At 38.2% G+C, this 25,353-nt stretch overlaps 1 protein-coding gene across 6 annotated transcripts in view; it reads left to right on the top strand.

Annotated features, from left to right (window-relative positions):
* NSD3 (nuclear receptor binding SET domain protein 3) overlaps positions 1-25,353 on the top strand; it is a 108,786-nt gene that overhangs the window by 65,440 nt on the left and 17,993 nt on the right. For 4 of the 6 annotated variants that reach the window (XM_025395401.1, XM_025395398.1, XM_025395399.1 and 1 more), the window contains 7 exons: positions 2,306-2,436; positions 2,808-2,936; positions 3,578-3,704; positions 13,259-13,456; positions 13,945-14,118; positions 19,103-19,249; positions 22,689-22,845. In XM_025395401.1, the coding sequence (XP_025251186.1) occupies positions 2,306-2,436; positions 2,808-2,936; positions 3,578-3,704; positions 13,259-13,456; positions 13,945-14,118; positions 19,103-19,249; positions 22,689-22,845 (1,063 nt within the window). Of the gene's footprint in view, positions 1-314; positions 1,556-2,305; positions 2,437-2,807; positions 2,937-3,577; positions 3,705-13,258; positions 13,457-13,944; positions 14,119-19,102; positions 19,250-22,688; positions 22,846-25,353 lie in introns of those variants that run through there. The other 2 variants (XM_025395402.1, XM_025395403.1) reach the window with 2 other exon arrangements.

Raw genomic sequence — 25,353 nt, 5'->3', positions numbered from 1 at the left:
ATATCTGTATTTTCTGTGTGCAATTTGACTACAGTACAAACTCCATAGCATGATTCGTGCGTTTTTGGTGAGATCAAACTGTATTTAATACCTGTAGTTTACTCTGGGCAAATTGCATTATTTAAAAATAAAATAAAACAACAGCCTCTCTGCATTCTCGGGGAGAAGTCTGCAGCGATGGTCTCCGTGGAGATCCTCAGCAGAACTGAACAGCCTCTCGGAGGGAACACTGCTTGGCGGAGCTCCAAGAAAAGACATCGCGATCGCTGCGAGATTAGGAGGCCTGATTGCGTTGTGTTTCCACCATTCCACAGGGTCGGCGGACCGGGGAGTGCAGGGCTCTGTCAGATTCAGTGACAGCTCCGTCTCCGCAGCGATTGAGGAAACTGTGGACTGAGATTCCTGTACAATTTCATCCCAGAAACTCCAGACTTGTAGTCTCCATGCAAGATTTCTTTGTCGGCGGCTCGATAAACAGTTTCTTTGTTTTCGATTTTGATTTCGCCAATCATCATTATTGGCATTTTCCTGCCTGGTTTCTTCTTCAAGACTCTGAACAATTGCTTTTACAGTCAAATGATTTTTTTTTTCGGTTGGAGCTGGATGGGTACAGCTTAAATCATGGGTCCAGCCTAAAAACCACCATTTAACTTACACTGATCAATTTCAACATGGACTGTTTTTGGTTTTTTGTTTTTAAATAAAGCATCATTAATGCACATCTGCAGGGTTTTGCCAAACAGCCCAAACTGTATACATTACAATCATTAAAAGTTCTTATTTTTTTTTAATATTAGTGCCGTTATCATGGAGAACAGCATGACAGCTGTCTTTGGCAGTCTGTCATTTTTCTAGCATTTTCAGAAACTCATCGGAAATGGCGGTACCTGTGTTTCCCTTCGAAAGCCTCTCAGTACAGCACTCCTGTTCCTCTGTTAAAACTCCTTGTTAATCCAGTGATCTTTTAGGCCAAGGAAATATTTTGTGGTGGTGTTCTGGGTCCATACACCAGCAATGAAGGAGATAGATTTGTGTACTTGTGTTTTTTAATCAGCATTAACATGGGCAGGCACCCTCATTTATAGATGTCAGGAAACATTCAGTGAAAAACTTGTAGAATGGGATGTGATAACGAGGTTCCAGTAATCTGAGCAGTCTAACGAGGCCCACCTCCTCCACCACAGAACGTGGCTATGTTCCAAGTGCTACTCTCACTCAGCCTGTTGCGGATCTTCATGGCCTCAGGAGACTTGTTTCTCCATGGGCTCTTCTGGACTGCACACTTCCACCATAGCTTGCTGGGCTGATCTAGATGTCTGTTTGTTGTATGGAAATTTTGGGGGAAAAAAATCCAAAACACAAACTGTGGGTTGAAATATTAACCGTCTCCTTGGTTCCTTGGTATTCACCGTGCCTGATCTGCACATTTCATCGTGGCTGTTTCTGTATAGCCTATACTGCATTAGCCCAAGAGATTGTTGCTTTGTAACTTTTTGCACTATTGTTTTGGCTGGATTTGTATTACACACAGTTTTAAAAAAAAAATTCCACACTATTCTCTGCCTTTTTTTTCCTATTTATTTCTTCCCGCACAAATTCCACATAGAGGCCTTCCCATCCAGCTCTACGTGATTTGGCTGCACTTGAACACTGTCCATTTACAACCCTCAGCAATGTGCCTCCTAAATGGCATGACATATGTAGATGTGCTGCAGCGCTTGTTAATGGTCACAATAAATGCCACTTCACCAAGGAAGTCTCAGATGAACAATTACGAACATCCAAATTTTATTGGGGGGCAATAATCAACTGAATTGCAAAATTCAGGGGAAAATGGCACTATCCGTGTACGAATCGAATACAAATCAAAGATTTGTCACATCCCTAATAAAAACAAGATGGAGATGTCTCTGCAACCATATTTGTAAGCTACACAGTGTGTTGGGTTTTATGTCTTCCCCCTCCAAATTGAATGGTTCTTTGAATTGCTCCAAATCCATCAGCTATCCTGCAATTTTGATAGAATTGATTTTTAGGTTGGAACGTGGGCTCTGTTGACTGAAAATAGCTTTAGAGAGGAGAACTGAATTAAATGTTTTGATAGAGCGGTTGTAAATTAATCAATCACTACCAGGAAGGTCAGAAGTTCTGAAGTTTTGACTCATTACTTCAGTGTTACAAAGAGAGCTGTGCTTTTTCCACACTAAAGATGAGTTTGGGAAAAGAAAATATTCTCCCACACACAAAAAAATTAAAACAAACCTTAAGTACTATTTTAGGATTAATTTCAGTATGTTGTATTAAGGTGCCAGCGAGATTTCAGATTCCTGTAAACCTCTAAAGAAAAGGAGTCGCGCCTCAACTGATGTAGAAATGACTAGTTCAGCATACAGAGACACATCTGACTCCGATTCTAGAGGACTGAGTGACCTGCAGGTAAATATGTGCAAAGGTCTAGACAAAGTGCTCTTTCTTGAACATAATGCTTTTGCCTTATTTATTTGGGGAAATTGGGACATTTTTTAAATACTCATAGAAAAAAAATCACTTTGGTTATTTTGAGCTTCTTAATTCTTTTGCTCTCATGTTATATAACAAAACTATAGTTTGTTTGTAATTTTAACTACAGTTTTTCCCAAAACAGCAGACCTATGGTATCTGTGGATTTTGGAAAGAAAGGAAGGAAGAAAGAGGTTGTTGTGTCAAGATCTAATGTTTGAGCAAGTCTTACTAGGATTTTCATAGCATCTTATCTTTGAGGGAATTTTTGTTTTGTTTTTCTTAAAAATGCTATGTTTTCTATGTAGGTAGGCTTTGGAAAGCAAGTAGATAGCCCTTCAGCTACTGCAGATGCAGACGTTTCTGATGTGCAGTCCATGGATTCAAGTTTGTCGAGAAGAGGCACTGGAATGAGTAAGAAGGACACTGTATGTCAGGTAGGCAGGTAACTGGTGTTATGGCTTGAAATAATTGCTATTATATTCTGCCAGTAATAGACTTAACTCCTGTTGAAGAGGGTAATATGTTTCTAAATTATTATGATATTACTTTAAAGCTACAGATCTAAAACCTCTTTCTGGTTCTTTTTTTCCCTTTCTGAGTTGGAATACTTACCCACATGCCAATCTTTAGTGTGATATACTATTATTCATTGGAAGTAAATGGCAGATGACTGACTGAAAAAACTTTCTTAAATTCAAAATTTTAAAGTAATAACTTTCTCAGTGTATTATTACTGTTCTTGAAAAATACTGCTTTGCCCTGTGAAGAAAAGTTAAATATGCAGATCCCAAAGAAGGAATCCTAAAAGATTAAGTATGACCTTAAACTTTATACCATATTGGATCTGGAAATACTGTAATTGTCTAGGTCTCTGGTTTTCAAAGTGAAGGCCAAGGACAAACAACATCAGCATCTTCTGGATATGTATTAGAAATGCACATTCTTGGGGCCCCCACCAGACCTACTGAATCACAATCTGTGGGTGAGGGACCCAGTAATTTGTGTTTAACAAGCCGCCCATGTGGTCCTGATGTTTGCCAAAGTTTGAGAACCACTGCTTTTTGCCATATTACAGATTTGTGAAAGCTCTGGTGACTCTCTGATTCCTTGTGAGGGAGAGTGCTGCAAACACTTTCACCTGGAGTGCCTGGGATTGACATCACTCCCTGATAGCAAGTTCGTCTGCATGGAATGTAAAACCGGTAAGATGACTTATTTTGATAGTCATGAAAAGATGAATGGGATTGTGCCAGGAATGTGCACTGGCAACCTCTCCTAGGACATCTTGTTCCCATCACTTTTATTAGCCCTCCTCTCTTCCCAAAGGTATTTCAACAAATTAAGATTTGGCTTCAAGATTTAAAAAGTAGTTAAATTTCCTCCTACTGGTGCCTTCTACCATAAAATCTATCAAAGTACCAGGATGAATTTGTGTTTTATCTAAAGAGTTATACAAAGTATTTAATTGAGTTATTTTTCAGATGGGTTTGAGATTTTGGGGGCTCAATAAATTGGTTTAAAGTTCTTTAAGAGACTGGAATAAGTATCAGTGCATAACCACAGTGATTATATTTTTAGTGGAAATTTGGAGCTACTGGAAATCATTTTTTAAGCTTGGGATTCACCATTTATTTCTTATCTCACTATACATAGACTACTACCTACCAAAATAATTTGTAGAGAAATAAATATGCTAGTTTATATTTCTTCTCTCTGTAGCTATAATTCTGGTTAATATCGTGGAAAGCAAGTCATAGTTGTTTAATCTGTAACAACATGGCAAATAAAAAATAACTGGAGATGAGAGGGACATGCTTCTAGGAACCATGTTGACGTGTTTTTTGTTTTGTTTTGCTTTGTTTTAGCTATGAGGAACTAAAGCCAATTGGATAGCAAGTATACATGATATGCTGACTCTTTGTTATTTTTCCACTCCTTTTCCTTTTATTTTGATTCTTACAGATACTTATCTTTTCTTATTTGATTGTATGCCTCCTAAAATCTTTCAGACAAAAAGTAATTTTTTTTTTAAACTGAACACTGACTTACTAAGTGTTAGGTGCTACAAGTACTAAGCATTTTCTCCTGCTATTTCATTTGATCCATGATGAGATAGGTACTATTATGATTTCCATTATACAGAAGGAGAAACTGAGGATTAGAGAGTTTAGTAGCTTCCCCAAAGTCACAAAGATAGCCCATGATGACTCTGGGATTTAAACCCAGGCAGTTGGACTCCAGATTTATATTTTCTTTCTCATGGTCTTCTATTGCCCTGGTGAATAGAATGGACATCACAAGTCATATGTCATATATCCCAATACACAGTCATTCACATACATACACACACATACAAATACACACACACACACATAAAGTAAGCTTTGGAAGCTGCTTAGAACATATAACTTAAAATGTCTCCCTTATAAAATATTTTATTCATCACATTTAGACTCTGCAGTAAAACTTGTGAACAGTTTGCCAACTGGCAGCCCCTGGGTCATATTATCTGCACATCGTTTTATTTGGCCTTCAGAATGCATTTTCATTTTTGAACATGGATGAAGCATGTAATCCTGGCTCCTCACATTCCCCATTATTCCTTTTTCTAAAACTCAGTCATTCAAGTCACTTATATATCCTGCCTGGCCCCTCTAAGCATTCACATATTGTATTAGGGAGCTCCTGCATTGCTATAAAGAAATACCCGAGATTGGGTAATTTATAAAGAAAAGAGGTTTAAATGGCTCACAGTTCTGCAGGCTGTATAGGAAGGATAGTGCCAGTATCTGCTCAGCTTCTGGGAAGGCCTCAGGAAACTTACAATCATGGCAGAAGGCAAAGTGGGAGTAGGCACTTCAAATGGCAAAAGCGGGAGCAAGAGAGAGAGTTGAGGGAGAGGGCCACACATTTTTAAATGACCAGATTTCACAAGCACTCACTCACTGTCGCAAAGACAGCACCAAACCGTGTGGGATCCACCTTCATGATCCAAACACCTCCCACCAGACCTCACCTTCAGCACTGGGAATTAGATTTCAACAGGAGATTTGCGTGGGGACAAATATCCAAACTATATCAAGTATGCAATCCCTGATTTAAGATATTGATAGGAAGGACCATGTATCTCAGTATTAAAACACTCTTAGGGCTTCTCTCCTAACTCTAGAATCCAGGAGAATTCTACCAACAGAGGCTAGGTTTATTTAATTTGGTACACATCTGTTAGAAAATTTAAGAGGGAAATTTGCTTTAGAAACAGTTAAGTATGGGATGTTGTCAGTGAGAATGAAAAAAACTTTTTTATTAAAAAAAAAAATTGGGTAGAACAAAGTCAGAGGACTTACATTTCCTCATTTGAAAGTATACTACAAAGCGACAGAAGTCAAAACAGTGTGATACTGGCATAAAGACAGACATATAGACCAATGGCATAGAAAGCCCAGAAATAAGCACTTGCATATATGGTCAAAAGATTTTTGATAAGGGTATGAAGACTAGTCAGTGGAAAAAAAGACAGTCTTTCCAACAAATGATGCTGAAAGAGTTGGATATATGCCTGTAAAAGAACGAAGTTGGACCCTTACCCAACAGCATAAACAAAATTAATTCAAGATGAATCAAAGACCAAGATGTAAGAGCTAAAACTATAAAACTCTTGGAAGAAAACATAGCATAGAGGAAAAGCTTCATGACAATGGATTTGGCAGTGATTTCGTATATATGACACCAAAGGCACAGGCAGCAAAAGGAAAAACAGACAAATTGTACTTCATCAAAATTAAAACTTTTGTACACCAAAGGGTCTTATCAACATAATGTAAAGGCAACCCATAGAATGGGAGAAAATATTTTCAAATTCCATATCTGATAAAGCATTAATACCCAGAATATATAGAGAACGCCTTCAACTCAGCAATAAAAAACTAAACAACTCGAGTCAGGCATGGTGGCCCATGCCTGTAATCTCAGCACTTTGGGAGGCTAAGTCGGGCAGATCACCTGAGGTCAAGAGTTCAAGACCAACCTGACCAACATGGAGAAACCCCATCTCTACTAAAAATACAAAATTAGCCTGGCATGGTGGTGCATGCCTACAATCCCAGTTACTCGGGAGGCTGAGGCAGGAGAATCGCTTGAACCTGGGATGCAGAGGTTGCAGTGAGCTGAGATCATTCCCTTGAACTCCAGCCTGGGCAACAAGAGCAAAACTCCATCTCAAAAAAAAAAAAAAAAAACTAAACTAAACAACTCAATTCAAAATTGGGCAAAGATCTTGAGCAGGTAGTTCTCCAAAGAAGATATGCAGATGGCCAATATACACATGAAAGTATGCTCAATATAATGAGTAATCAGGGGGCCAGGCGCAATGGCTCGTGCCTGTAATCCTAGCACATTGGGAAGCCAAAGCAGGTGGATCTCTTTGAGTTCAGGAGTTTGAGACCAGCCTGGGCAACATGGTGAAACTCTGTCTCTATTAAAAAAAAAAAAAAAAAGAGTAATCAGGGAAATGCAAATCAAAGCCACAATGAGATGCCACTTGATACCCATTAGAATGACTAGTATCAAAAAAAAGAAAACAACATGTTGGCTTAACTATGGAGAAATTGGAACCCTTGTGCATTGTTGGTGGGAATATAAAATGGTATAGTGGCTGTTGAAAACCCGATGACGGTTTCTTAAAAAATTAAACAGAGTAACAAATGATCAAGCAATTTCACTCGGGGTATATACCCAAAAGAACTGAAAGAAGGGGCCAGGCGTAGTGTCTCACGCCTGTAATCCAAGGATTTTGGGAGGCCAAGATGAGCGGATTGTTTGAGTCCAGGAGTTCTAGACCAGCCTGGGCAACATGGTAAAACCTCATCTCTACCAAAAATTAAAAAAAAATTTTTAAAAAAAATTAGCCTAGCACATGTCCATAGTCCCAAATACTCAGGAGGCTGAGGTGAGAGAATCACCTGAGCCCAGGAAGTCAAGACTGCAGTGAACTGTAATTACATCACTCCACTCCAGCCTGGGCAACCAGAGTGAGACTCTCTCTCTCAAAAAAAAAAAAAAAAAAAAAAAGGACTCCAACAGATAATTGTACTTTCATATTCTTAGCAACATTATTCACAATAGTCAAAAGGTAGAAACAATCCAAATGTCCATTGATGGATGAATAAACAAAATGTAGTATGTACCTACAATGGAATATTATTCAGCCTTAAAAAGAAATTCTGATACATGCCATAGCATGGATGAACCTTAAGGACTTTATGCTGAGTGAAATAAGCCAGGTATAAAAGGCCAACAAATATTGTATGATTCCATTTATATAAATTACTTGGAATAGTCAAATTCTTAGAATAGTAGTCACCAGGGTTGTGGGGGAGGGTGAGATGAGGAGTTCTTTTAATGGGTACAGAGTTTCAGTATGGGATGATGAAAATGTTCTGGAGACAGTGCTAACAATGTGAATGTACTTAATGCTACTGAACCATACACTTAAAAATGGTTAAAGTGTTACATTTTATGTTATATATATTTTACCACAATTATTTTTAAAAAATTAAATGCTTTTAATTTACTTATGACATGAAAATTAGTTTGGTACCTATTTGGTACACTTCTAACATATTAGAAGTGAGAACTCTGATTCTTCAAACCATTGTTTTAGGTCATTTAGGCAGTTTTCCTTTGTTTACAAAAGATAAACACTTCACATGTAAGAAGTATTGCAGATACCTACCTAATATGTTCTTATACTACCACTTTCTATTATTTAAGACAAATGTGATTTCTAGAAAGAAAGCATTTTTATTTGCCCTTTTGAATAAAATGTACAATAGAATAAGGCTCCAAAAAGAGTTCTGTAATAGGTAGTTTTACTTATTCTTTTTTTCCCCACTTCCCCTGTGGTCTTTGACTCTGGACTGATGGACTGACTTCTTTTTTTTGGTCCCATTGCCCAGGCTGAAGTGCAGTGGTGCAATCTCAGCTCCCTGCAGCCTTGACCTCCCAGGCTCAGGTGATCTTCCCACCCCAGCCTCCTGATTAGCTATGGGGACTACAGGCACGCACCACCATGCCCAGCTAGCTTTTTAATTAATTAATTAATTAATTATTTTTGAGACAAATTTTCGCTGTGTCGCCCTGGCTGGAGTGCAGTGGCTAAATCTCAGCTCACTGCAACCTCCACCTCCCAGGTTCAAGTGATTCTTGTGCCTCAGCCTCCCGAGTAGCTGGGCTTACAGGCACACACCACCACATCCGACTAATTTTTGTATTTTTAGTACAGCCAGGGTTTTCCCATGTTGGCCAGGCTAGCCTCGAACTCCTGACCTCAAGTGATACACCTGCCTTGGCCTCCTAAAGTGCTGGGATTACAGGTGTTAGCCACTGTGCCCAGCCTCCAGCTATTTTTTTGTACGGTTTTGTTTGTTTGTTTGTTTTTTGTTTTTTAGGTAGAGAGTTTTTACCATCTTTACCAGGCTGGTCTTGAACTCCCAGACTCAAGCAATGCACCCACTTGGCCTCCCAAAGTGCTGGGATTACAGGCGTGAGTCACTGTGCCTCACTCCTCACTGACTTATTCTTAATGAAGGCCATTTCCTAGTGAAAAGGAAGAGTATGGAAAGCACTCACATGTTAGAGCTCTAACCTAGGTCTTAAAAGAGTTTGATAGTTCAGCTCTCTGTTAGCATAACACTTGCACTAGTTTTAACTATTTTCATTTATATTAGGCTTATTTTGATCATTACATAAATGAAGTCTTATTTTATATTTTCTTGAGACAGTTCTTGTTCTGTCGCCCAGGCTGGAGTGCAGGGGCGTGATCATAGCTCACTGCAGCCTCGACCTACCGGGCTCAATCCTCCCACCTCAGCCTCCTGAGTAGGTAGAACCACAGGCACATACCACCACACCTGGCTTATTTTTAAAATGTTTTTTTAGAGATGGGGTCTTACTGTGTTGCCCAGGCTGGTCTTGAACTCCTGGGCTCAAGTGATCCTCCCACCTTGGCCTCCCAAAGCACTGGGATTACAGGCATGAGCCACCGTGACCATCTGAAGTCCTATTTTATTCTTACAGAGAGTAGTTTATGCATTAAGCAAATGTGTGAAGTCAAACTTCCTACCTTTCAAATATATTTTTTTAATTTTTAAAACTTTTAAAAGTTATTTTAAAAATATAATTACCTTCATATCTATATACGTGGTAAAATGTACTTTATTGGCCTTAACCATGTGGTGAAAAAATGTACTTTGAAATTACGTATATACAATGGGACCAAAACAAAACCCCACCTTACTGTACTTTATTTCTGCAAGACAATTTAAAAAGTGAGCATCACAGTTTTAACTACTCATTTTAAAGAACTTTTATAATTCAGCCAATTTGTCAAGATTAGGTACTTCCAGAATCAAAGAACAATAATGCAGTTCACCTAACTTTCTGTAAAAAAACAAAACTATTCCTTATATTTTTTCCTTCAGATTTTGAATAGGCATTATAAGAAAAGTGGACAAAAGACTTGAACATTTTCGGCCGGGCGCGGTGGCTCAAGCCTGTAATCCCAGCACTTTGGGAGGCCAAGACGGGCGGATCACGAGGTCAGGAGATCGAGACCATCCTGGCTAACACAGTGAAACCCCGTCTCTACTAAAAAATACAAAAAACTAGCCGGGCGAGGCGGCGGGCGCCTGTAGTCCCAGCTACTCGGGAGGCTGAGGCAGGAGAATGGCGTGAACCCAGGAGGCGGAGCTTGCAGTGAGCTGAGATCCGGCCACTGCACTCCAGCCTGGGTGGCAGAGCGAGACTCCGTCTCAAAAAAAAAAAAAAAAAAAAAAAGACTTGAACATTTTCAAAAGATGATATCCAGATAACCAATAAACATTTGACAAGTTTGTTGTTATAATTTGCAGTTCTTTGCTTAAACATTTCTTTCTGTATATTTATTGACTCTTGTGAATTATCTGTTTATGTGTCTTATCCATTTATGTTTTGTGGTGTTAAAAGTGTTCTTATCATTCGTTAATATTTTAAATTTATTTCTAATTACACAAGTAAAACATAACCACATTGTTTTGAAAATATTATAATTACTGTTCTTGCTGATGTCACCCTTGATCATCAGTCTTAATCCTAGGCCCTTACTTAATTCCAGTCCCGACAACCATTGTCAGTTTGATGTGTAGCCCTATAAACCTTTGTGTGTGTCTGTGTGTGTGTTGTAATATAAATGTATCATACCATTGTTCTGCCGGAGCTCTTTTTATGTCAATACAGATGCATTCTATTTAATTGCTGCATAGTGCCCTAGTACACATATATTCATAGTTTATTTAACTCTTCCCCTGTCGAAGGACACTTGAGTTACTTTCAGTTGTTTGCAATTACAAACAATGTTTCAGGCAACATCCTTTAACATTTACTCTCAGTCTTCCCCAATGTAGTTATTGAGAAATTGAATTTCTAGGCAGAAAGTGAATGTACTTTCATTTTAATGACTATTGCCCAGTTGCCTTCTAAGGTAGCTCATTCCAACTTAAACTTCTACCAGCCCCCTACACCCTTATCAATAATTGGTATTATCACTGTAGTCCCAATATCTCTGGATTCTGGGGCATGAGAATCACTTGAACCCAGGCGGCAAAGGTTGCAATGAGCCAAGATCACATGACTGTACTCCAGCCTGGGCGACAGAGCAAGACTCTGTCTCAAATAAAATAATAGGTATTATTAAACTCTTTTAAGTTTTTTTCTGTTTGTTTGTTTGTTTTGTTTATTTTGAGACGAAGTCTCACTCTGTTGCCCAGACTGGAGTGCAGTGGAATGATCTTGACTCACTGCAAGTTCTGCCTCCCGGGTTCATGCCATTCTCCTGCCTCGGCCTCCCGAGTAGCTGGGACTACAGGTGGCTGCCGCCACGCCCGGCTAATTTTTTTGTATTTTTAGTAGAGACGGGGTTTCACCATGTTACCCAAGATGGTCTTGATCTCCTGACCTCGTAATCCACCGGCCTTGGTCTCCCAAAGTGTTGGGATTACAGGCGTGAGCCACCGCGCCTGGCTGTTTTTTTTCTATTTTATAACCGGTTTCAGTTATCATTTATCTGATTACTAGTGAAGATAAACATATTTTAATTTTCTTTTGGCTATTTGTCTTTCTGTGAATTGCCTGTTTACATCCTCTGCCCACTTTTACATTAGGCTGCTGTGGTTTTTTTCTATATTGATTGGTAGTTTGTAAGTCTTATTCCATTATCTTTGCTTATATATGTTGTGTGCATTTTCTCCATATGTAAACTGTTTATACGACAAAACATAATCTTTTGTCATTTTTGTTGCATGTTTCCCTATATCTGTTTGTCTTTTACTTGTTTCTTCTTTTTTTCCTGTTTAGTTTTTTCATATTTGGCATTATTTTCTTCCTTGAATGTCTGACGTATTCACCGGTGGAGCTATCTGGGCCTAAAATTTTTTTTGTTGAAAGATTTCCAATTATAGTTTCAATTTCTTTTAATAGTTTACAGAACTATTCATATGCCCTGTTTGTTTTTGTGCCAGTGTTGGTAAGTTCTTTTTTTCTAGGAATCTGTCCATTCATCTAAATTTTCAAATATATTAGCAAAAATATAGTGATATCCTTTTACTATCTTTTTAATGGTTGTAGGATTTGTAGTGATGTTCCATTTTTCATTTCTGATATTAATATTAGGACCTTTCTCCTTTTTTTATTATTCTTACCAGAGGTAATCAATTTTATTATTATTATTATTTTTTTTTTTGAGACGGAGTCTCGCTCTGTTGCCCAGGCTGGAGTGCAGTGGCCGGATCTCAGCTCACTGCAAGCTCCGCCTCCTGGGTTTACACCATTCTCCTGCCTCAGCTTCCCAAGTAGCTGGGACTACAGGTGCCCGCCACCTCGCCCGGCTAGTTTTTTGTATTTTTTAGTAGAGATGGGGTTTCACCGTGTTAGCCAGGATGGTCTTGATCTCCTGACCTCGTGATCCGCCCGTCTCGGCCTCCCAAAGTGCTGGGATTACAGGCTTGAGCCACCGCGCCCGGCCAATTTTATTATTCTTTTTCAAAGAACTAGGTTTTGTTAATTCTCCCTAGCGAATGTTGATTTCACTTCATTCTTGACGAATATTTTTACTGGGTATAGAATTCTGGTTTGGTAATTATTTTCTTTCAGCCCTTTGAAGATAGCATTCTATTGCTTTTTGGCTTCCCTTTTTCTCTTTCAGTCAGCTCTGTTTGAAAGTAATTGTCTTTTTTTGTGGATAATTTGAATATTTTCTTTGTCCTTGATTTTCTGTAGTTCGAATAAGATATGTCTAGCTGTAATTTTCTTTTTTATTAGGATTGTGAGTTTTCATTTTATGTATATTTTGTACATAGAAATAATCAGTGATTATCTAATGGAATCTGTCTTTCCTTTGGTAATTTATTTATTCTATGTGGGGAAGACTTTGCTGCTGTCTGCTACGAGATGTTAAACTCTGTTCTGGCTTTTCTGTGGAATCAGTTTTGGAGATCTAAATTGTTTTTAGTATTCTGTCTCCAAATTGATAATCAAATATTCTAGCAAAATTTAAAACATAATTTGAATTTAGCATTTATTTTAAGTGCTTTTTTGTGCATTAAATTCTTAAATATAGTATTAGAGTCTGTTTTAGGAGTAGCTGTTTGATGTCTATAGCTGCTTCTACTTGAATATGCTTTAGTCAATTTTATTTGATTTATATTCCTCACCAATTTTACAGGGCAGCACCCATGTTTCTCGTGTAAAGTGTCTGGTAAAGATGTGAAGCGTTGTTCTGTTGGTGCTTGTGGGAAATTTTATCATGAAGCGTGTGTCCGCAAATTCCCCACTGCCATCTTTGAATCAAAAGGATTCCGCTGTCCTCAGCACTGCTGCTCTGCCTGCTCTATGGAGAAAGATATCCACAAAGCAAGTAAAGGTAAAACAGCTGAAGAAGAGACAAAGATTTTTGTTTTAAGTGCAGTGGCAAATAACATTATCAAGTATATATTACAAACAACATAGGGCATTCTCCTTCTGTGTATCTCTCACTTTAACAGTTCAGCCACAGTACATACACAGTACATGTTAAGTAGAGATTACATTCTAAATTCAGACCATGAGAAGAAAATTCCATGTGTTCAAAATACCCTTGAAAGTCCTTCAGGTAGGTGCCATATTGGATACCACCGTCTCTGCAGCATTGGAACAAATAATTTTTTCTTTGGACGATCTCTAAGTGACTATTAGGCTTACATTTAGGGGCCATATGGCATAGGATGACAGAGCCAGACTAGGGAAGAAAAAATGCTTTATATCTACTGTAACTAGCATCTCATTGGGACCCAAAAAAGTCCAACTCCAAAAACTTCTTTTTATGTCCTGCGGATGCCTTATTAGATTCCTTTTTGACTTGTCTTTAAACAGGCCGCATGATGAGATGTTTGAGATGTCCAGTTGCCTATCACTCTGGAGATGCTTGCATTGCGGCTGGAAGCATGTTAGTATCCTCCTACATTCTCATCTGTAGTAATCATTCCAAACGGAGCAGTAATTCTTCTTCTGCTGTAAATGTAGGCTTTTGTTTCGTTTGTGCCAGAGGTGAGTGTCTAACTTTTCTCATCATTTATTTTTGAGATCATTGGCATATTTCTTCATTAACATAGAGTCTCAGCATTGGGAAAGAACTCAGGCCATCTAGTAGAATCTTCTACCCAGTGCAGAATTCCACTGTAATATATCCCTGAGAGAGATGAACATTCCAGTAACTTTTATAATGCTAGATGTCCAAAGTGTTAGAATAGTAATTCTTCCATAAGTTAAGCTAAAATCTGCATTTCTAAAAATAACAGAATTATAGTTAAGTTCTTAGTTTTTCTGTTTGGAGCGTTAAAAGATTAATCTTTTCCCTTCTGCAAACAACTCTTCTATTCAAAGCAGATCCTTCCCATGTTATAATCTTAAACCAGAACTTTCAACTGATTGAGATTTCACTTGGAAGGCAAGACCAGCACATCTATTTTTCAGTTGTTTATGTTGTATTTTATCATAATGTTTTGATCTGGCATTGAGGAGGGCCTGATGGGACACAGCCAAGGCAGCATATGTGGTGGTGTTAGTTCAGAGCCAGCCATGTGGGCTTTCTTAAAGCCAGCTGTTGATGTTTAAGTATGCCAAGAGATTGATCAACTAAAAACAATACTGTAGCCCTACAGGGGTCAGTGAACCTGGGTTCGTGATAAATATAAAATGAAACTTCTTTAGTTGAATGTTATACAGAATATCTGGCTTTATCTCAGCCATATTATAATAAAACTTTTTTGGTACTTAGTAAGTGTTATAAAAACCAACTAATATCCCTAAATATTGCTTTCATTTTGTTTTTCTAAGTGCAAAGTTTTCTGACCTTCCCTCTGTCTGAACTATTCTCAAGGCCTCTAAGGCCCATGATGCTTGTTGGATTCTATTTAGACCATACCGAAGATGAAAGTAGTTTTTGTTTGGTTGGTTGGTTTTGCTTTAGGGGACAGTTATTTTAATTTGGTGAAAGTACTATAACAACTTTTTAAAATAGAATTTAGGTAGTATGATAGATCTTAGGTGGTTTTGCTTTTGTATCTCATTATGAAAACATTACTTGGAGGTAGGCAGTAAAAGATTAAATAAATCGTAGTCCTTTGTGGAGTAGCTAGCGGGGTCTGTAATAGACACTACTTTCTGTTTGCCTACTTTATAAGCACATGTGACTGTCTGCCTTTGGAGCAGGAAGTACTGTGTCTTTCTTAACTACAGCAGTGTCAAATGTATCCTGCTCTGAAACCTGGCTGGTATCATGGAGGAGTAGGTCTGAAATGTTTCCTGCCATATGGTAACAGGTGGGCAAATAATAAATAAAAAGGTGTTACTCATTGCCTTTCCTATCTCTGCATTCCTAAGAAAGTGATGATTAGAAAAAATCATTGTATTATCAGTTGAATATTTAGCTTTATAGTCTTTTAAACAGATGAGTGGCAGTGATAACATAAAGTCATTCTTATTGCTTTGCAAACTCTGTGCTACCATTGCTGGGCACTGACATTTCCTGTCAGTGTATAAGCATGTATGATTTAGCCTGCATTTTAATATCAAGTTTATAACTATTATGTTGGCTTATGTTGGGGCACATTCTGAATCAAATGCCATCAGTAGATTAATCAATATTCTCTTTTGCTCTACTTCATTCAATAATTGGGATACCTTTAAAATAGGTATTTTCAGGCTGGGCACAGTAGTTCATGCCTGTAATCCCAACACTTGGGAGGCTGAGGCAGGAGGATTGCTTAAGGCCAGGAGTTCAGGACCGGTCTGGGCAACATAACAAGACCCCATCTCTACAAAAAATAAAGGAATTAGCCAAGCATGGTGGTGTGTGCCTGTAGTCCCAGCTACTCAGAGGCTGAGGAGGGAGGATCACTTGAACCCAGGAGTTCAAGACTGCAGTGAATTGTGAAACAAAATACAGTATTTTCAATTTAGGACACCTAGAAAATTGTACGCTTATAGAAACTCTAGCCATTTTGTTAAATTTAACTTACATAACTTGATTAAAATTCTGAGAATAATGTCAGTGGAGGGAAAACCCATGTTTAACAACAGAATCAGTATTTACATCTTAATAATTTGACAGTTATTCTGGAATATTTACTGAATTTAAATGCCTATTTAAGCAAAATTATTTAATTCCCACATATTTAACTATGAGACTTTGTATGGTAAACATAACCTTCATTTTATTTTTTAGCATTTGACAAAGACTTACTCTAAATAGATCAGATGTTGGGAAGGCTTAAATCAAAAGTCTTTCACAAGTAAATAATATGTGTTCTTTTATAAATATTTATAAAGGTCACCTTTTTAAAGGAGACATAACTGTAATAAATCCACACACAGAAAGGAGCACTTTAGTCATTTATGTTTGGGTATTAGAAAACTTAGCTTGTTTTGCTTGTTTCTTGCCTCATACAGAATTTTTCCCTTCACATAGATTTTCTCTTAGTTCTTGGTTATTGGGTGTTTAGAATCATTAAACTATTTCTTAAGGACTACAATGTCTGGCAGTATTTTTCAAAATGTTTCAGGGTTTGAGGAACATCACTCCTCTTCCACATGCCACCTAATTGTGGATTCACAAGAAGCATGCAGACATTTTTCAGTATAGTGCTTATTCTTTAGCATCTCCTTTCATCTTAGAGGCTGGGTAAATTGAGTTACTTAGCATTCTATGCCTTTCTTTGTAATGGTACTTTTAAATGGGTAATGTAGGCTGGAGTTTTCTTTTCATTTTAACAGTAAATAATAGCAATTTATTTTGCATATGTAAGTCAAACTTTACTAAACACTATCTGAATGAATTGCCACAGTTTCCCTAAGAAGTTCTCTCTCCATGGTATACAGGTGAGAACACTGAAACCCAGATTAAATAATTTACCTAATGTCACACAAGTTAAATGGAGGGACCAGCATTTGTACTTGATCCTTCTTATTTCAAAGCCCATATTCTTTTACACTACACCATCTCCTTCTATTAAATGTATGAAATGTATGAAGTTCATTTCAACATTATATAACTTTTTTTTTTGAGACGGAGTTTTGCTCTTTTTGCCCAGGCAAAAAGATCTCAGCTCACTGCAACCTCTGCCTTCTGGGTTCAAGCGATTCTCCTGCCTCAGCCTCCCAAGTAGCTGGGATTACAGGCATGCACCACCACACCTGGCTAATTCTTTTGTATTTGTAGTAGAGACTGGGTTTTTCCATGTTGGTCAGGCTGGTCTTAAACTCCCGACCTCAGGTGATCTGCCTGTCTTGGCCTCCCAAAGTGCTGGGATTACAGGTGTGAGCCACTGTGCCCAGCCTATATAACTTTTATTAGAAGATTCTGGCTGAGCACCATGGCTCATGCCTGTAATTCCAACATTTTGAGAGGCAGAGGTGGGAGGATTGCTTGAGCCCAGGAATTCAAGATCAGCCTGGGCAACATAGCAAGACCTCGTCTCTACAAAAAAATAAAAAACGTAGCCAGGCATGGTGACAAACGCCTGTAGTCCTAGCTACTTGGGAGGTTGAGGTGGTAGGATCACTTGAGCCCAGGAGGTCGAGGCTGCAGTGAGCTGTGATCGCGCCACTGGACTCCAGCCTGGGTAACAGCGTGAGACCCTGTCTCAAAAAAAAAAACAAAAAGAAGACTGTCATATTGTTAGTAATTTCAAGTTCCATTCTGTTATTTAGGCCAGAGATATTTCTTGAATTTGTCTCAGTGTAGAGTATTAAGATAATGCCCACAGAGAAAAGTAAATGGTAATTTCCCTCCCCTTCAAAATGATCTCTAAATAAAACTGCTGCCATAATTTGTATTGTAAAATCCTACATCGTTATACATTCATGCAGTAGCCAAGATAGAGGATAGAGAAATGTCCCCTGGTCTCACAGTTGCCTAGGTTTAGGAGTGGCTTGTAGCTACATCATGAATTAACTGGGGGAGGGGGAAGGGAAAGAAGAGGGAACCACAGGTAGCTTTAGTGTTTTCCTCCAAGTAGCATAGCAATAATTGGTAGATCAAAAGGATTGATTTTATTAACCCTTTATATCGTCTCAGGGAAAATATGAAAATGTTTGCATTACCTCAGTAAAGTTCAGGAAATTATGGCTCCTTTAAAATCATGTACCAGACCTGGCACAGTGGCTCATGCCTGTAATCCCAACATTTTGGAAGGCCAAGATGGGAGGATTACTTAAGGCCAGAAGTTAGAGACCAGCCTGGGCACAGAAGCTATTATAGACCCCATCTCTATAAAAAATTTAAAAATTATCCTGGTGTGGTGGCATGTACTTATCTGTAGTCCCAGCTACTCGGGAGGCTGAGGCCAGAGGATTGCTAGAGCCCAGAAATTCAAAGGTGCAATGAGCCATGATCACACCACTACCCTCCAGCCTGGGTGACAGAGCAAGACTCTGTCTCAAAAAAAGATAAAATATAATATAAAGTGAAATAAAACATGTACCATATTGATAGAGAAGAGTTTCACTGTCTGGCAGAGAAAGTTAGGATTCCTTTGAGTGTTTCTGAAGATATGAATAGAAAAAAGGAGAGACTTCCATTCTACCTTAAAGTGCTACTTGTTATATTGAAGGTAGATCAGGGTCTACTTATGTAAATGATTCTTGTTTCAATCTCATTACATGATATATAATATCCTTTTGTTCTTTGGGTTGTCGTCATTGTACATCCAAATATGAAGCAGTGTAGCTTTGTTTTCCCTAAGGGGTTTTCTGTATGATGTCAAGTGTTTATATCTTCAAATTATTTGAAGTTTTCTTCTGCAGAATATAGGTTTCTATAATATATAGGGATAAGGAATTGAGTAGTTCAGACTCCCTTTGAAAACTATAGAAAACCTTTCTGTCAGATCTTTCTTTTTTCTTCATATTCTCATTTTCGCCCTCCCCACCCCAACTTTGAAGCATACATAATAGGTGTTGGTTTATTTTTTCCTCATGGAATCATGGGTAGTTTCATTGCAGCTCATCTCTTTCTGTTTGTTTCGTATAGGGCTGATAGTTCAGGACCATTCAGACCCCATGTTCAGTTCATATGCCTATAAGTCCCACTATCTACTGAATGAATCAAATCGTGCTGAGTTGATGAAATTACCTATGATTCCTTCTTCGTCAGCTTCCAAAAAGAAATGTGAGAAAGGTAATAATCAAAATAGTTTCTCTTGCTTTTATTTTTGCATTTCCTATTTTTTTCTCTTTCAATGTAGGGGGGAAATGTATGCCTGTCAAGCACCATCTGTTGCTTTTGGTAAATTCTGCCTTGGTGGTTGTGATTGTGTCTTCATATGGCTGCACAATTATTAAAAAGGGCTTAAAATAATTCCATTATTGCAAATTTTTACTTATTCTTCCCTTGAATAAATTTTCACACATTCCATATTTACAAGTTATTAAAATAGAAAGACTAGGATTTTGGTCAGTATAAATATAGAATAATATTCTAAATTTTCTTTCTCTTTTTCCTGGTGTGAAACTATCATTCAAGTTGGAATAGAAAAGATAGGGTATAATTTGTTACTAACTTTCAACTAATAAGGTAGGTTGTTAAAAGAGGGAAACTAAGATACTGATACTTAAAAGTTTGCTTTTAGAATATGTTCTGTCATTGTGCTCTTAAATGTTCGGTTAAGATGCTATGAAAAGTAGTTGCCCTTCCCTTAGGAGACATTGGTAAGAAGCTGGTGGGGGAGAATACCCCTAATGCTGGATGCTGGAAGGCAGCCCAGCTGAATTGCTGATGGATAATTATCCACACAGTACCAAGAGCTAAATGGATATTTGTATTCTCCCAGTTAATTTAACCTATGGAAGAAAACTTTATATTGTGTTTAGTTTCCATAATCCTACCTGTTATAAAAATGATTTAACAATGATGTATTATTTGGGGAATTATTATCCCATAGGGAAAAATAAATGAGCTTGAAAGATGGGGGCCTTTTCCTGTGTACATTCCCATTATGATCTGGGGCCAAGTTCAGAATCTTTAAAGAAAACTTCATTCATAACTAATATACCATACACACACACACACACACACACACACACACACACACACACTAGGTGTATTTGAAATGGGCTTTAAAAAATTTCTTCGTGTTGCCTGTTTGATGTATCTTTGCTCTTTGTCAGACATCTGAAGTGGCAACTCATGACTAAAAGAAAGTGCGACTCAGCAAGTCGATTGGAACATATTAGAAGTATTGGAGAGAGTACTGGCTTTTTTGTCTGTTTTCCCCAGTCAGATTATATCACTTTATTGATAATACTGGCTGCTTTCAAAACAAAAAATGAACATAGGTTTGACTTACTCCATAATTATTCTGCCTGAGACATTTTAGGAAATGCTTTATATTCCTGCTGGTACCTATATAAAATTAGATTAATTCAATTGTTGCTTACTTTGTTTTCAGTACTCAGTATTAACTTTGACATGAATTGAAATTATTTTGAGCCCTCTGTTTGCTTAACTTGAACCATATCTCACTTCTCTTGTATCCCCGTTTTCTTGCATAGCACCAAAGTGGACCATTCATATTTTTTTTATTTCCCTTGTGTATTTTAATCATCTTTATCATGACAATTTTCTCTGATGATTCTGGCTCTGTATTTCCTCTGAAATAAGACTTAAAATTAAGAACTATTCCATAATGTTAAAAATGACCAGCCTGACTTTTCTACGTCAGTGCTAATAATCACATGTCCTCTAAAGCTGTTTGCAGACTTTTCTCCCTACTAGTCATTCCTTTCTAATGGAAAAAAAATGAATAATCTCATTTTACTTTAAATTTATAGATGAATTCCCTACCTAAGTTTAGAGCACTTGGGCATCTGATCTCTAGGTTGATAAACTGAACCAGTTAATCCATATTGAGATGTAGTCCCAGAAAAAAAAAAGTTGATGGTTGAAGTAAAAGCTTTTAAGCAGAGGAAATATAGTAATTTAATTCATCATGGGTTGTATATGGATTTTCTTTTTGTTTTTATGTTAATCAGAAGTTTGAAAATCTATAGGAAGACAAGATTTTCTGGAAAATTGGTAGCAAGCCCTCAGAAGGTTGGAGCATGTGATTTGATAAAGTTGCATAGAGGGCTCTTACCCTTTTGCTTATGAGACTTTAAATCTCGGTACACTCATGGGTTATAGACCTGATTTTCCAATGAAAAGATCAGTTTTTTTCAATAAATATTTGTCTTTATTATATTTCATCTTCAGTGGTTAACAACATTCTCTGTCACGTATTGAAATACATATTAGAAATACCTAATTTCCTCCCAGAATTTCATATTTCTTAGCATTTACAACTATTTTGTTTCCCACACCTATTTTGGTCTCAATCCAGAGAGTATTTTGTGTATCTAAAAGGAAAGAGTTTTGACAGGGAACTTGGAGTGAGCCCCTTGCATATGGTACTTCATTCTATACTGATAACTACTTAATTTTATGCTATAAAGCAGTGGTTCTCAATATGAAGTCAGAAGAGATGTAAACAAAATTTTTGAACTATGTTTAATATTTCAGAAAATCTAACAGAATTACACATTTGTACAGAATCAGGCTGCATGAGTTTTTAAAATTTGGCTATGATTTAACAATTTAATGTGATAATACTAGTTTTGTTATTGGGATCAGAATCTCTGATTAGCAGTTATATATTTCTTTGGTTAATAAAACTTGGAGAAATTGTTACTTTTAAAATGCAGATTTTGGCCAGGCATGGTGGCTCACGCCTGTAATCCCAGTGCTTTGGGAGGCTGAGGCAGGAGGATTGCTTGAGGCCAGGAGTTCAAGACCAGCCTGGGCAAGATAGTGAGAGCCCGTCTCAAAATATATTCTCTGTATATATAGAGAGAGAATACACACACACACACACACACACACAGAGGTTTTTTGGTTGTTGATAAAATACTTGAAATTATGTGGGTTCATGAGGAGGGAAAAGGGAATCCTTGGTGATGAAAAAGTTGCAAACCACTGCTGTATAGCCTGTATATCTTCACCAAAAGGTAATGATAACATAATCACCAATTTGAAATTCTGTGTTCCTTTTGCTTTTTGTATTCTTTATGGAAAGAAAAAAGTACTGATCAACCTATTGGCTATTTTTTTCTTGCTAATTATATTGTAAAGGAATTTAGTTAACCATGGCACTGGATTAAAATACAACAATCACTTGCTTTCTTTTTTACCTCTGAAGGAGAAAAGAAAGTTGCTACTTACATGTTTGAAAAACCTCTCAAATCTACTCAGTCAAAAGATTTTATGCTTCAATTTGGTCATATGTTAAGAGTTTAGCTTCTAAACTGATACCTCAGTAGCCCATAGTTTAAAGGAGTAAAGAGTACATGGATGCTTTTGGTACTACTCAGAAGCTCTGAGTTTCTGGCCACTGAAACCCTGAAAAGTAGCTAAATACATTCATTTGCTATTTTAATCCATCACTGTAGATATGACTCAGTCCCTTTGTTATTTTCCCCCAATTTGAATCAGATTTAATGTGCTGAAAAGATAACTTTCTCCTTTTTCTTTCTTTTTCTCTCTCCTCTTTTCTCAGTTATTAAGACTGTTTATTTGTTTCAAGGTGGAAGATTGCTCTGCTGTGAATCGTGCCCAGCTTCCTTCCACCCGGAATGCCTGAGCATAGAAATGCCAGAAGGCTGCTGGAATTGTAATGACTGTAAAGCTGGCAAGAAACTACATTACAAGCAGATTGTTTGGGTCAAATTGGGAAATTACAGGCAAGTTTTTCCAAGAACAAAGAGGAAGTATTCGGTCATTGTGCAGACCAGTTTCATACTCTGGATGCAGAGGGACTTGGAGATAGATAGGTAGACAGCATGGACCTACTTCCTTAAAAAAAAAAAAGAAAAGAACCATGTTTTGAGGCTGGATTCTTAAGGGGTTGGGAAGGTTATGTTCCTAATTCATTATTGAATTTCTTTTTCTTTTTCTTTTTCTTTGGGATTGGTTGATTGTTTGTGAGACAAGGTTTAGCTTATCACCAAGGCTGGAGTGCAGTGGTGTGATCTCGGCTCACTGCACCTGCTGGCTCAAGCCATCCTCCCACCTCAGCCCCCAAGTAGCTGGGATTACAGGTGCACACCACCACCCTGGCTAGTTTTTTGTATTTTTAGTAGAGATGATGTTTTGCCATGTTGCCCAGGCTGGTCTCGAACTCATGAGTCAAGCAGTCTGCCCACCTCAGCCTCCCAAAGTGCTGGGATTACAGGCATGAGCCACCATGCCCACCAATTTTTAAGTCCTGAAAGTTGTTTTATACTAATGGGCTATGTAACTACTAGATTTTGGAATAAAAGGTCTTATGTGGACAGTGGAGATGATTTTTTTTAAACTTTTAAATTATTAGTATTATTATTATTATTTTTTGAGACGGAGTCTCACTCTGTTGCCCAGGCTGGAGTACAGTGGTGCGATCTCGGCTCACTGCAAGCTCCGCCTCCCGGGTTCACACCATTCTCCTGCCTCAGCCTCCTGAGTAGCTGGGACTACAGGCACCCGCCACCACGCCTGGCTAATTTTTTGTATTTTTAGTAGAGATGGGGTTTCACCGTGTTAGTCAGGATGGTCTCAATCTCCCGACCTCCTGATCCACCCGCCTCGGCCTCCCAAAGTGCTGGGATTACAGGTGTGAGCCACCATGCCCAGCCTTAAAATATTTTTTTAATTTAAATTGAATAAATATAGTGAGATATGGAGTCTCACTATATTGCCTAGGCTGGTCTCAAACTCCTGGGCTCAAGCAATCTTCCTGTCTCAGCCTCCCAAAGTGCTAGGATTATAGGAATGAGCCACCACACTTAGCCAGATTTGATATTTTCTTTGTGTCTTAATTAGATACATGTTGATTTCTGATTTCTAATAAAATCAAGTTTATATTCTGGTCAAAATAGCTCTTTGCCCCTGAATCTCGTCCATTTTAGCCCTAAACCATGTGTAAAGAGAAAACTTTATAGAATTTAAGGAGAGATTATTCCATTAAGAGGCTTTAGTCTTAAGGGAATGAAGCAGGAAGTATGTGAGTACCATTATTTTAATAACACTTTCTCCTTTAAGGCTTTCAACGAGCCTTCGCTGAACAGATATAGTGATACAGTTTTAAAGCTTGGCCAGGTACAGTGATTCATGCCTGTAATCCTAGCACTGTAGGAGGTTGGGGCAGGTGGATTGCTTGAGCTGAGGAGTTCAAGACCAGCATGGGCAATGTGACAAAACCCTCTCTCTACAAAATATATATACAAATTAGCTGGGCATAGTGGCGTGCCAGGTGTGGTAGCATCATAGCTACTTGGGCGACTGATTCTGGAGGATTGCTGGAGCCCAGGAGGTTGAGGCTGCAGTGAGCCATGATTGTGCTACTGCACTCCAGGCTGGGCAACAGAGCAAGACCCTGTCTCCAAAAAAAAAAAAAAAAACTAAAAAACTCTACATTTTGAGGCAATTTATCATTTTACTAAGAAAATAGATACTATTCAAGATAGCACAATAGAGTTCTGCTTTTCAGTTAGAATCCTAGATAAAATATATATATATATATATATATATATATATACACATATTTTTTTTTTTTTGAGATGGAGTCTCACTCTGTCACCCAGGCTGGAATGTAGTGATGTGATCTCTGCTCACTGTAACCCCCACTTCCTGGGTTCAAGCGATTCTCCTGCTTCAGCCTCCCAAGTAGCTGGGATTACAGACGCGTGACACCACGCCTGGCTAATTTTTGTAATTTTAGTACAGACGGGATTTCACTATGTTGGCCAGGCTGATCTTGAACTCCTGACCTCAGCTGATCTGCCCACCTCAACCTCCCAAAGTGCTGGGATTACAGGTGTGAGCCACCATGTCTGGCTGTAAAATATATTTCTAGAAAATTTCAAACATACTGTAATTTTTTTAGCAAGAGCTATGTTTGTTCTCTCTCTCTCTCTTTTTTTTTTTATTAATTTTTTTGAGACAGTCTTGCTCTGTCGCCAGGCTGGAGTGCAGTGGTGTGATCTTGGCTCACTGCAGCCTCCGCCTCCTGGATTCAAGCGATTGTCCTGCCTCAGCCTCCTGAGTAGCTGGGACTATAGGCGCGCACCACCACACCCAGCTAATTTTTGTATTTTTAGTAGAGATGGGATTTCACCATGTTGGCCAGGATGGTCTCAATCTCTTGACCTCGTGATCTGCCCGCCTCAGCCTCCCAAGGTGCTGGGATTATGGGTGTGAGCCACTGCGCCCAG

The sequence above is a fragment of the Theropithecus gelada genome, chromosome 8, assembly GCF_003255815.1.
Source record: "Theropithecus gelada isolate Dixy chromosome 8, Tgel_1.0, whole genome shotgun sequence".
In the NCBI taxonomy this organism is placed as follows: Eukaryota; Metazoa; Chordata; class Mammalia; order Primates; family Cercopithecidae; genus Theropithecus; species Theropithecus gelada.
Note: the sequence above shows the minus strand (reverse complement) of the source record. Positions and strands in the feature narration are given on the sequence as shown.